At 37.8% G+C, this 12,934-nt stretch overlaps 2 protein-coding genes across 3 annotated transcripts in view; one reads left to right on the forward strand and one right to left on the reverse strand.

Moving 5' to 3' along the window:
* SOS1 (SOS Ras/Rac guanine nucleotide exchange factor 1) overlaps nucleotides 1-2,180 on the forward strand; it is a 152,671-nt gene extending 150,491 nt beyond the window's left edge. For both annotated transcript variants that reach the window (XM_057557788.1, XM_057557789.1), the window contains one exon: nucleotides 308-2,180. In XM_057557788.1, the coding sequence (XP_057413771.1) occupies nucleotides 308-799 (492 nt within the window). In that variant the 3' untranslated portion in view covers nucleotides 800-2,180. The remainder of the gene's footprint in view (nucleotides 1-307) is intronic.
* A 9,932-nt stretch (nucleotides 2,181-12,112) lies between these two features.
* ARHGEF33 (Rho guanine nucleotide exchange factor 33) overlaps nucleotides 12,113-12,934 on the reverse strand; it is a 73,970-nt gene continuing 73,148 nt past the window's right edge. Inside the window, exon 18 of the mRNA XM_057557790.1 lies at nucleotides 12,113-12,789. Within this exon, the coding sequence (XP_057413773.1) occupies nucleotides 12,660-12,789 (130 nt within the window). The 3' untranslated portion in view covers nucleotides 12,113-12,659. The remainder of the gene's footprint in view (nucleotides 12,790-12,934) is intronic.

The following is a 12,934-nucleotide window of genomic DNA, read 5'->3' on the forward strand; positions in this document are numbered from 1 at the left end:
TAAAATTGTAAAGTTGACAGGTAATTTATGTTAAATGGAAATGATCTTATATTAGATTCAATAATAGGTAAGCAGTAGCAAATAACAAAATTTTGAGAAAAATAAAAACTTAACACTGAGGGAAAAATAATTTTTTTAATGAATGAACTGCCGTAACCTCCAATTTAAAACATGGCAAAACGACCTGATCCACATCTAGGGTTCTTCCAATAGCATATTTGAAAACCCCAGCTTAATTCTTAATATATTCATGGTGCTACATAAATTAAATTATTAATAAATGTCTTTTTTTTCCCATTTATGTTAGATCATGTCTAAACATTTGGACAGCCCCCCAGCAATTCCTCCTAGGCAACCCACATCAAAAGCCTATTCACCACGATATTCAGTATCAGACCGGACCTCTATATCAGATCCTCCTGAAAGCCCTCCCTTATTACCTCCACGAGAACCCGTGAGGACACCTGATGTTTTCTCAAGCTCACCACTACATCTCCAACCTCCCCCTTTGGGCAAAAAAAGTGACCATAGTAATGCCTTCTTCCCAAACAGCCCTTCCCCCTTTACACCACCTCCGCCTCAAACACCTTCTCCTCACGGCACAAGAAGGCATCTGCCATCACCACCACTGACACAAGAAGTGGACCTTCATTCCATTGCTGGGCCGCCTGTTCCTCCACGACAAAGCACTTCTCAACATATCCCTAAACTCCCTCCAAAAACTTACAAAAGGGAGCATACACACCCATCCATGCACAGAGACGGACCACCGCTGTTGGAGAATGCCCATTCTTCCTGAGTTCCTCTACACCAGGATGTACGTTGTCCTGGCCCCAAATCCATTGCTGGCAATGGATGCACTGAACGTGCCAGCACTGAGGAGTTAAAATGAGAACTCCAAACACTAACGACTCTACTTCAAGATGCAGTATAAGACAGTGAATTTTAACCTAGATGTAATTATAAAGTGAAGATGGTGTTCGTTTAGAATATGGAAAGACTGATCTAGAGGAAGTGGACAACTGATTGCACCTGAAAATCAAGTAAAGGGAACTTTTTCCAGCCAGTAGGCAGGAGTCCTCTTTTTGTGAAGTGATCTTTATCATTAAAGGGATGAAAAACACAGTCTAGTGTCCAGCAGGCCCACATGATGACAGTTTTTGTAATTCAAAATATTATGCACTTTTTAAAAAGAAATCTTAAACAGGGATCTTCAAATCCTCCTTTGTTTTCCTTTGCTTTTATTTGTCCTACTTTAGAATATTTTCTTAAAAATCATTCAGAGGACTGTGAGGAAAGGCTGTGGTACCTGACCTTGTTGGAATCAAGGCCCAGCACTGTACTACAGTCCTGTTTACAGATTATTACAGTGAATTGAATGGGTACCGAGGCTTCACCAAAGAGGTACTTTTTTTTTTTTTTTTTAAGAATAATTATACCGATTTTAAGAGCATTCCCCTACCCACCCTCCCTACACAAACAAAATGTGGTGGTGTTGCCTTCAAACAAGAGAAGTTTTGTGTCATTAACAATGACAGAAGAACTTTTAAAACAATGTAACTGTCAAGTATATGATTTACATTTAGGAGACTGTTAATCTATGCTAGATTGTCCTTTTCCCCCCTTTTCCCACAGAAGTTTACTGGTAACCCATGTCATGGCTTGTAGCTGTCCCTCTAACCACACTATGGAAACGCAGTCACCCAGTGTGAAGGGAGTCCTTGCTGGGCATCGCTGACAGCGTTCATGTTTTACTAATAGTTGAGTGATCAGCATATCTAGAATTACCGTGCATTGCCTAAATCATGTGTATATAGTGAATGTTATATAATATACCTGGCAGGTCTGTTTTAATTTAATTGAATAAAGATACAAATACTTTGTTTGGCTGGCATATATTAAATTATTATATGAGAAAATGGTTGATTCTTATTTCTTTCAGTTGAAACACACACAAACACTAAGCATAAAAGCACGTATTGTGGTACGCCTTGGTTTCTAGTTCTGGATGTATGTATTCATCTTAAAGAATGATCTAAAGTTGCAGTTTGGCATGTAGGAAAATATTTGGTTAGAAAAGGATGGGTATCTTTTAAGCAGAGCTTTGTAAGGTTTTTAATTTCCTAGGTAACATGTGTACAGTCTGTTAAAGTTTATATTAAACATTCTACCTTGCTTGAGGTCTTTGCTCTTTCGGAACTATTCGTAATAGAACATCTACCTACATCATTAATATCATAATATGGATTATTCATTAAGCCTATGTACTGATCTTCTGAGTCTAACAAATACTGTGATTGAAATGCATGCAGCTTGTTGAAGAGAAAAAGTGTTATTAATCTCCACTATAGTATCTGTGAAGTGTGCAGTATTCCATCCTTAGAGAGTCCTCAGTTCATCAGTATATGCATGTGTCCTCTGAATAATGAAGCAACATTTCAGCAATTCTGTTAACCATGCCATTAGAGACATTTTTAGAAGTGCTGCATCATGGTGGAAACCTAGTACTTTAATAATTTTCTGTGATATTTATTAGAGCATTAAATGTACATCACAGTAGTACAATATATAGTCCTTTAAGACCAGAGTGTTGGTTGCATCATCCTTAAGCAGTCCATCCTGTCATATACTTTATTTATTTGTTAGAGTTGAATTATTTTTTTCTAATATTTGTACCATTCCTATTATGGTAGTCACTTTTCTCTTTGTAAAATGTCTCCTTTTAAAAGTCTCCCCCCAAATTAATTTCAGATCTCCTCTTGTATGCAAAGTGTCCATAAGACCATTCATTCAACAAGTATTTATCTAAGCCTACTTACTAGTGCTGCTACAATTAATCATAATACACATTCCAGAATTTCCATGACTTTTTATTAGACCAGCCGCATCGTCCCTAGGATTTCCCTTTATATGTCTTATGTGCACTTCTCTTTTTAATTACCCCAGCCCCACTCCAAATGAGAACCTGAGAAAAGTCCCATTGGAGCCCATTCAGTATCTCTCTGGCCAGTGTGTTAGCCTTCAACAAGGTAATAACCTCTTTTCAACCTGCCTGATTGTATAAAGAAAAAAAAACTCAGATTTGAAGTTCTAATCATACTTCTCCCAAAGGGAAGCATTCTTCTACCCTCGTGGTTCTAGGCGACCGCTTCACTGTGCATCAGCTTTACATGCATTGTGGATAGAGGATATTTTTATTCTGAAGTGTAAAATTTGGGTAAAAATATTTTCTGCAGTGGTAACTGATTAGAAAAATTCCAGTTGGATGCCCTTAAATGGAGTTGAGAAAACTGTATCCTTGCCTTCTTCACATGTGAAACATTAGCTAGCTGGCAAACTTATTCTTTGTAGTAACTAAAATTTCCAGGGACAGGAAGTGGCTGAGAAGACAAATGCATCACCACAAAATTCTGCTTTTGAATTCAGGACATTACAAGACAGTCAATGCAGCGTGACTTTTCCTAAATCACGGTCCAAAATATGGAACATTTCTTTTAGAAATGGAAGTGCTCTTAGATGTTTCATTATCTTTGGATCACAAAATGAAGAAAATATTTCAAGGTTGAATTTACCTAAATGGGCTGATAACCAATATAATAGAAAGGGAGGCTTTTCACATCTAAGTACTTTTAAAAACAGGAAAAGATAAGTATATGTTTCTAAATTTATTGAAAGACAGGTTATTTACTCTTCCCAGATATCCAAATGTATTTTAAGACTACAAATTATCAGGAAATGTACAAATGTCAAAAGTTTGCTTAATTAAAGGTTGTTGGGTATTAAATTATGTGTTTAGTAGGTTACTGTGCTCTGACAACTCAAGAATGTTTTAATGTATCTGAATTTAGCAAGGAGCATGCCACGCTAATTATACTCCAATTAACAGAACAGTGTAGTGAACCAGTACTATTTCAGTTGGAGGCTATATTATGGTTCTGAATTCCTTAATGTGTTTTTTCGTACATCAAAAATTACCCAAACCAAAAATTAGTTGGTATCTATGATCACAATCTTGTCTTAATTCTCAAATTTAGCTCACATTAGTCATGTACCTCATCATTTGTCCTTTCATGACAGCTTAAATTCAGAGTTTTAAGTGGCTCAGCAAAACAGATAATGGAAATGGGGGGAGGTGTCTCAATTTATTAGTGTTATACATATTGAGGAAAACCTTTTTTTTTCCCTCCAGATTCAGAAAGAAAAATTTAACCATTTATTTCTCGGTATTCTGCTGCTATAGGTAGGTTCACTTATTCTTTTAACCTATATTGTATGACTGTCGTACAAGTGTAGGTCCTATTGTGTTGCACATAAATCTTTACCAGTAAAATAAGCGTCACAGGGTTAATACCAGTTTGTCTGAAAGAATTATGCAGTAAAATTATTTATAAGGGAAAGTGATGACTTAGTTTATTTATTCAGTATTTTTCTTTTGAAACATCTCATTACTTTTAAAATCATTTCAAAATTCCTTATACATGAGCCAATGAAATATTTTGAGCGCTAGTTAAGAAAAGCATGAAGTCTATGATAAATCTAAACAAAAGCACTTGTAACTTGTTTTGTAAATTTCATGCCTTATTTTCCATTTTTGACACCATAAAGTGCATTTTCTGTCAACTGTGAGCAAATTTCCCTTTTGCCTTTCATGAAAATAGTGCATTAAGTAGCCAATTGCTGCAAAATTATAAAGCAAGTTAGCTAAAGGTGGATCACATTGGACTACCACTCAAAGAAACAAGATGCATAGTGGATGGAAGTCACACGTGGTGTGGCTTTATAGGGAGAGTGCACCTGTGCCAGATGCATGCCACTTTCCGTAGCTGCCAAATGTGCCTTTAATTAAGAACATCTCTGATTTTTTTCTTCAGATCAAGTCAGCATTTGGGGGCGGGATCAGGGCAGGGGACTTTGGGGTGCAAATATCTGGTGAAACACACCAGAGAAGAAGCCTTTGTTTGTCAAAGTGACACGAATAATTTCAGTTGAAACGTGTTTATGTATATATATGTGTATTTGCCTTTGTTTAGTAGCACGGTTATTTGCTAAAATAATTGTCCAAAAAATTGCTGTCAGTCTTACTTTGATGTAAAAACAAAGTTTGGTCTATACATCTAATATGGCCTTTGTACCTAACCATGTTCGTAGGTAATCTTTGTACTCTGTGTGCAGCAGTATTTGGTTTGCATTTAAAGTGAAAATAACGGCTGTTATTTTTCTGGCATTACTAAGACAAACCGAAAAATAATAAAAAAAAAAAAATGCCTTACATAGCCCACAAGCGTATTATTTTTGCATGTATTTATTTTAGAAGGCAATATTTTAATGTCATTAGTGATTCTCATTTTAGCTCATACTTTCCATAGAAATAGTTTGCTCTTAATCATGGTCTTGCTTTGGAGGCGCTTCTCCCTGTATCACAGTATCATAAAAGAAGTTGAATACTTCCTTCTGTATCAAGCTCTATGATTGTAGTGAGTGGGAGGCCCTTGGGATGAAAATTAGTACTTTAGTGACCTTGGGTGTCACCTGGATGAAGCTGCAGAGGAGGGCTGAGGCATTTGTATTCCGTAAAAGAAGTTTTAAGATACCACAGTTCCTCGACAGGCAGGTTTTGCTGAGACCTGCTGGAACATGGCAGCCTGACATTCAGCAGTTCTTTCTAGGTTTGGCATAAAAAGATACAGCTTACAGTTGTACACTGTAAAGAATTATGCAAATACGAGGTCATTCATGGTGAACTACAGAACATGAAAACTGATGAATCCTTAAGAGATCTAATACCCTTATTTTAAAATTGAAGTAAGTGAGATGACTTAGCCAACATCATGTGACAGTCAGTGATTGAGACCACTGACTCAACTTTGATTCCTGGTATTTGGAGGACTGCTTTCAGGAATAGTCAAAATTCATTGTTGTGGTTTTTTTTTTTTTCACCCCTGGTTTAAAGACACAAAATCATCAGTTTGTACAAATTCCATTTGTAGGCCACTGTGAAATCCAAGTATGTATTATTGAGTATATTCTAGATAATCAATTTAAAAGCTATAGGAAAATAACATTAATATTGATTAGTCCGACCTGATTCCACATTTGCTCTTGAAACATCACTTCTTTTGAATTTTAACCAGGTGGTTTGTTTTTTTTACTTATTTTAGTCACTAGCTCATCACAGATGCAGGGCACTTAAGACTCTAGGGTTCAGCCACCGGCAGAGCCTACCTTTTTGCAGATAGATGCATGTGGCAAGGAGGGCTTTGGTAGAGTACAATTCCAAAAAAGCAGTTTATAGCCATTCTACTATTTTAGGGCTCTTGATTCTTATTGGAGGCAAGAATAAAACTACAGCCCATTTTTAGAAGCTGGTTTCTCTACCTTCATGACTCATCTAGAAAAGGAAAGACTGTTGTGGAGTACAACAAGCAGGTCCTTTGGAATCGCATTCCTGTGTTCACATTCTGGTTCCGTGACTTACTAGATGTGTGACTTGGGAGAAGTTATTTAAATAATCTGAGTCTGTGTTTCTTCATCAATATTTGAGGTCAACAGATCTACTTTTTGGGACTGTTGTGAGGTTTAAAGGTAATATGTATAAAACCCAATGCCTTTCACAGAATGAGTGCTTAATAGTAACTAAAGTTATGAGGGATATGTTTTCAGAGTTTGCCTGCTTTTAGGTATCTTTTAAGAGGTTGATGGTTCATCCTGAAGTTCCCATAATTTGATTCTTTACCATACAGCTTCCTTTGATGTTTACACTTAAATTGGTTTCGAGTGACCTTAGTTATAAGCATTTGTTAAGGGCCCATCTGACTATTCAACAAATATTTATTGTTTCAGGTACAGTTTTGATGTTAGGAATATAGCAATGAACAAAACAGACAAAAATCCGTATCGTGGGATTAATAATCTAGTGAGGAAATGCAGACAATAAGTAATAAGAACAAATAGATATATGTTAGAATGTTGTAACTGCTATGAACAAAAAAGCAGGCAGGACAAGGTGACTGAATGTAGGGGCAGGGGAAGTGACACCTAACCAGGATGGTGAGAGTCAGCCTCATGGAGAAGGGGACATACGAGTAAAGACTTGAAGGAGGTGCGGGAATGAGACATGCATGTATCTAGGAAAGGAATATGTGAAGTCACAGGGAACAGTCAATTCAAAAGCCCAGAGGCAGGAGCATACTTAATATATCTGAGGAATAGCGAAGCTACTTGTGTCTGGAGAGGAATGACTGTGAGTGAGCAGGAGGTGCCGTCAGAGGTTTAATGGGTCCAGATCACTCATAATGACTTTAGCTTCTGTTTGAGAGAAATAGAGCCCTTAGAGGGTTTGAGCAGAGAAGTGACATGATCTGATTTACATTTTAACATGATCACTCTGGCTGCAGTGTTCAGAATGATTTGGGGTTAAGAGTGGGACTAGGGAAGCTGGTCCAATAGAAGGCAGATAGGCCAGGGTGACAGCAGAGGAGGTGGTGAGAAGAGGTCACTGATAGACTGGATGTTGGGTTTAACAGAATTGTCAAGGATAACTTCCAGATTAGGGGCCTGAGCAATTGGAAGGACAAAGTTACCATTAACGGAGGTGGGGAAGATTTGGTTGAAGCAGGCTTGGACATGTTAAGTTCCATAAATATATAAGACACCTGAGAGGTGCCAAGGAGGCAGCTGGAGATGTGAGTCTGGAGTTTGGGAGAGAGTTAGGGGTTGAAGATATAAAATTGGGAGTCACTTTCATAAAGATCATATTTTAAAGCCAGCAGTCCAGATAAGATCACCAAAGAAATGAGTACAGACTGGAAAAAGAAGAGATCTAAGCAAAGAGCCCTGGGGCTTTGTAACCTTAAAAGGAGGAGAGAGCCTCCTCACTCCCGAACAGATAGACCAGGAAGGAATGAAGGAGAAAACCAGGAGCCTGTTGCATCCTTGAGGCCTAGTAAAGAAATTACTGATATTTCCGAAGAAGGAAGTGATCGGTGCCTCAAATGCTATTTGATGGGGGAGTAAATGCTATTTGATGGGGGAGTAAAACGACTAAGAATGGACCGTTCATTTAGCAAGGGTGAAAATCACCGATGCCCTTGACAAGAGGGGTCAGGGGAGTGCTGTGGGTGGAGTGAGTTTAATGAGGAATGGGAGGAGAGAAGTGGAGCAGTTTGCTCTTTCAGGTTTTACATAAAAGGAAGTCGTGAACTGAGACAGAGTTAGAACCATCAAGAGAAGGTTTCTTTTGCTTAAAATGAAAGAAATAAGAGCCTGTTTGTATGCCGAAGGGTTTGCACCAGTTGAACAGGAAAATGTGATGATGAGAAGAGGGGATGCGATCTAGTGTTAAGTGGAAACAACACACTTAGAAACACAGATGGGATCCACAGCAGTCCTTCACGTAGATCCCACAATCTTCAGATGAACAGGTTTACGTACATGAGGAAGAAACACAACACATTCAGTCTTCCTGCTAAGAATTAGAGCATTGAATGCTGCTATCTCTGGAGGCAATGAGGCAAGAAGAAGGAATAAAAATATCTCTATGGATATTTAATAAGTTTGATAACATTAAAGATTGTACACTAAGCTCTTTGAAAGCAACAATAAATTTTGGAAAATAAGTTATTTGGTTTAGATACAAAAATATTGACTATTTTGAATGTCTGACAATTTCCCAAAATGATATCTTCTGCACTGCTTACAGCACATCCTTACGTTCTTGTGTTTAAAACTTAGTCTAGTGTCACACATCAATTTCTAAGTTTTTCCCTTAAAATATAGAGGGGTCTCTCCATCAATTTTTCTCAACCTTTTTTTAATCTGTTTCCCTTTTTGAAAAACTCTCTCTCACCCGTTTTTCCGTCATCCTCTCCCTACCACGTGAGATCCACTGGCCTCTGCATAGATATTCGAATGCTCACAGGCTGAGTGGGGCATGCACATCCTTAAGTGAAATCAGCTCTCAGGATATGAGAATCCCAAGTGTCCCCAGAGGCTCAGGAAGAAAGTTATTAATGGTGATATTTCAAGGAAAGTCTAGTCTGAAAACTAGACTTAATTTTATTATACAACTTAATGTGAGACATTCATGTTATCATGTTTCTAAGTGCATGCAATTGATTATGTAGCATATACAGTCAATTTTACCACTTTATTATACAAAACACTGATCATGTATATATGTATATTTTTAATCCAAATCTTACTATATATAATAGCGAAGGTCACAGATGGTAAATTAAATAATTCAAAAAGAATCATTTGGGTTTTCATGAACTATCAGTTTTCTGTAACCCAAGGTAAGTATAATCCTTTATTCTGTCCTAAAATTCAATCTATGTTCAGAATCTGAGTGCTGTGGCTTATATACTAAATCATTCAATTTATTGGTCTAAGAAGTAGTGGCTCTAAAATTTCAGTGGGCCGAAGAATCACCTGAGCGCATTTAAAATGCAGATTCATGGGCCCCACTCTGAAATATTCCAGTAGAGTGGGACTGAAATAGTACCCAGGAATCTGCATTTTTACAAGTGCCCTCATAGGGAAGATAGTATATTAGTACAGACTTGAAGGAGGTGAGAGAATATGACAGACACGAGGTGCTATAGAAACACCATTCAAAGGGTTTTCCCTGAGCAAGAAAGAGGCTTTGTAATTTCAAGCAAACTATTTGTCATATGATGAAATACCCCACCACATGGAACCCTGGAGTGTTGGTCCGTAAAGCCCCAGCTCTCCAAGGTCCCAGTTCTGGCATCAGAAAAGCAGGACAATCCTTGCTTGGGGTTCCATACAGACCCCGCAAGAACACAGAAGGGACCTGTGGCCACTGCCAGCCTGTGCAGGAATAGCCACTTAATCTTTTGGTGGAATGCTTCTTTCTGCTTATTCACTCAAACACTTCCAGGAGCTATCTGTGCTCTCCTTCTCTGGAGGACTGGAGGCAACAGATTTTATCAATTGCCAAGCTCTTTCCCACCCTGACTTCATCCCTAGTGCAACATTACATTAAATATCATTAATCAATATCATTAAGTATCCTATCTCCTCTGTCAATTTACAGTACTACCTAGAAAGATTATGAAATGGGTCAGTACAGCACAGAAAAGAGTAGCAAACTTTTTTCTTTTTAATGGAGAGATGTTTTCTAATGCTAGATGCTATGACAGTGGCAGTGATGCCTTTACCTGCTTTTGAAGACAACTATTTTATTTCCTTTGCGATTGATAGTTTTCTTTAAAAAAAAAAAATGAAAGGTAGGAAAGTAAAGTGACAACCCTGAAACTCTGGCAAATTATGAGTAGAAATTAATTTCTGTGGCCTCTATCTTTTAGAGCACCAACATTAACGTTGGCATCAACTGCTTACTAAGCACCTAGAATTCTAGAGGTGGAAAGAATTTCAAAAGATACGGTACAGCTCCTGCCCTTGCAGAGACTTACATTGTTGTTGGGAAGACAAGACACATAGATCAAAAGATAGACAAGTTACACCACTAGAGGCCACAGAAAGATGAGGAGGCTTAAACTGGGTCTTGAACATTAGCAGAGAGGAAGGAGGCCAGAGTAAAGACGTGAAGCAAGAGTGAGCCTGAGCGAGGTGCATGGCTTGCCAGGAAACAATAGCAGCCCCGCTTAGCTGAGGTACAGTAGTTCAGTAGGACTGCAGAGAGGGAGCTGGTAGCCAGAGAGAAAACCTGGAGCTGCACTGGAGAGAGCGAGCCTTCACTGTCAAGTCAAGGAGTTTGGAATTTGACTACAGACAAATAAGAACAGTCAAAGAGTTTCACACAAAGCAATATTTGGGAATATTCACATGTTAAGAGATGTGTGGGATTGATGGGGGCAGTTAGAAAGCTACCAGAAAAAAATCCAGATATCAGATGATAGAGACCCAGAGAGTAGCAGCATTAATTATTACTAGTTTCATAGGCTACCTTCCTAAAATATTACTAAATTGAGTTGTGCTACAGATGTAGCATCAAGATTTTTCAAAGGGTGTTATCAGAATGAAACTTTGGGATGTATGTGATATTTTTGAAACCTTCCCAGTAATTGATCATTTTTATGATAAACAATATGAAGGGGAAAGAAATTTTGTTTTTTACATTTTATTTAAGAGGTTATGTCTCCTGTTTCACTTTTCATGTCCAGTCAATTTCACACTATGCTTTTAAGCACTGCCCCCCAAAACATCTTTGGCCTGATAATAGAAATCTAATTTCAAAGGAGTTCATTAATTTCAGAAAAATGAAAAGCTTGGCTTCAAATATTATTGGAAACTCCAAAAAGTTGGCAGTGATCCTGTAACTGTTCCAGACTCCTACTGTTCCAAATGCTAATAGATGGGTTCCTAATTAGTCGTCAGACAAGGAGAAGAAAACTTGTAACACAAGTGAAACTCCCCCTATTTTATCAAACAGTAGTCACTAGAGGAACAGCCTCTGGAGAAGTCAGCTGGAGTACCAAGATTCTGAATGAATAGTAACTTATGCCCCTAATTATACAGAACTGCTGAGAAATAGAGACAGATTGTTTCAACCTAATTTTTTTCTATTATGATTCTGATGCTTGGGGCGTGTCAAGGATGTGGGCCATCTTGGGCACACCCATGTGGAAAGAGAGTATATTTTATTACCCCATAGCCAGGCAAGCCTCATTGCAATGATTTCTCCGCCTGCACCGTAAGAAAGACCTTTCTTTACAACTTACTTCTGGAAAACAGAATAAGGTAACACTAGCGCTAACTTTTCATTCTGACTTGGTGTTTGTAGCAACCACTGTGTATAAGCCATTGAAGTACTGATGCTGGTGACAAAATCAGTGCTTTTTCCCAGTCCATGCGGTCATGAGTGTGTGTGACACTCAGGATCACTGGTGGATCTTTGAATCCTCAGTACTCAATAAAACACAGACTCTGGATTCGTTCCCATCTGCAGCACAACCCACATGAGGGAAAGTGTTTCTTTGGCCTCCCAGTTTCTAGAGAAATCACTGTTCACTGCACTGATTTTCATAACCATAGAACAAAAGGAATACTACTCTTAAGGTTCTCTTCCTGTTTGGAGATCAATATGTCTTTAAGCTTTGAACCTTCTGTGTCATGGTTTAAGCACAAATTTTCCACAACTCATATTTGCAACATGTAAAATACAATTCTATTAACTGATCCTTTGCCTTAAGCGATGTTAGGTATTTGCCTTGGGGATTTTGAAAGACATATGGCAAGACAACTGGCCCCTAACATAGTGTATATTAGTCTGAGAACACTGGGATGAATTAATACGCTAAATGCCTAGGAAGCATAAAATTCACATCCATGTTAAATATGAACATGCTCAATATTATACTGGGGAATGACCTCAAGGTGGAAGTTTCTGTTCTTACAAATGTTTATTTTCCTCCAAATTTATTGTGTTTTTCTGTAATGCTGTGAAAAGTCTTCACTTCCCTTTCCCCAGGTGTTGTTCAAAAAGCAAGCTCTCAACCACAGACTAATCTTCATCTTTTCAATGTCTTGTATGTTGATTTAGTTTCATATGTAAGTATTTATATTAGTTTTCCTCAGGGATTTATACATCAATATATATATATATATTCCTACACAGATATATACAAGCTTTTTATCCTCATCTTACCACTTGACAATACAACTTTAAATATGTTTTACACAGCTGTTCCTTGGTCAAGGTCATTTGCAAGAGCAAGTCGGTTTCTGAAGAAATCTTGTTTGGTGGGTGAAGGATCCATTGAGGGATTCTCATTAGTTTTTTCCCTGTATTCTGATCCACTGGACCTAAAATCTCAGCACACAGATAAAGTACAGGTTGATTTGGTTTTAATTGTTTTCAAATATTTTATCTATCCAAATTGTTTTGCAATTGTAAAACAGTTGCCTCCTAGATCTGGAATAATTTTTACTTCCCCTGAATTTCATGACT

The sequence above is a fragment of the Balaenoptera acutorostrata genome, chromosome 12 (genome assembly GCF_949987535.1).
Source record: "Balaenoptera acutorostrata chromosome 12, mBalAcu1.1, whole genome shotgun sequence".
Taxonomy (NCBI): Eukaryota; Metazoa; Chordata; class Mammalia; order Artiodactyla; family Balaenopteridae; genus Balaenoptera; species Balaenoptera acutorostrata.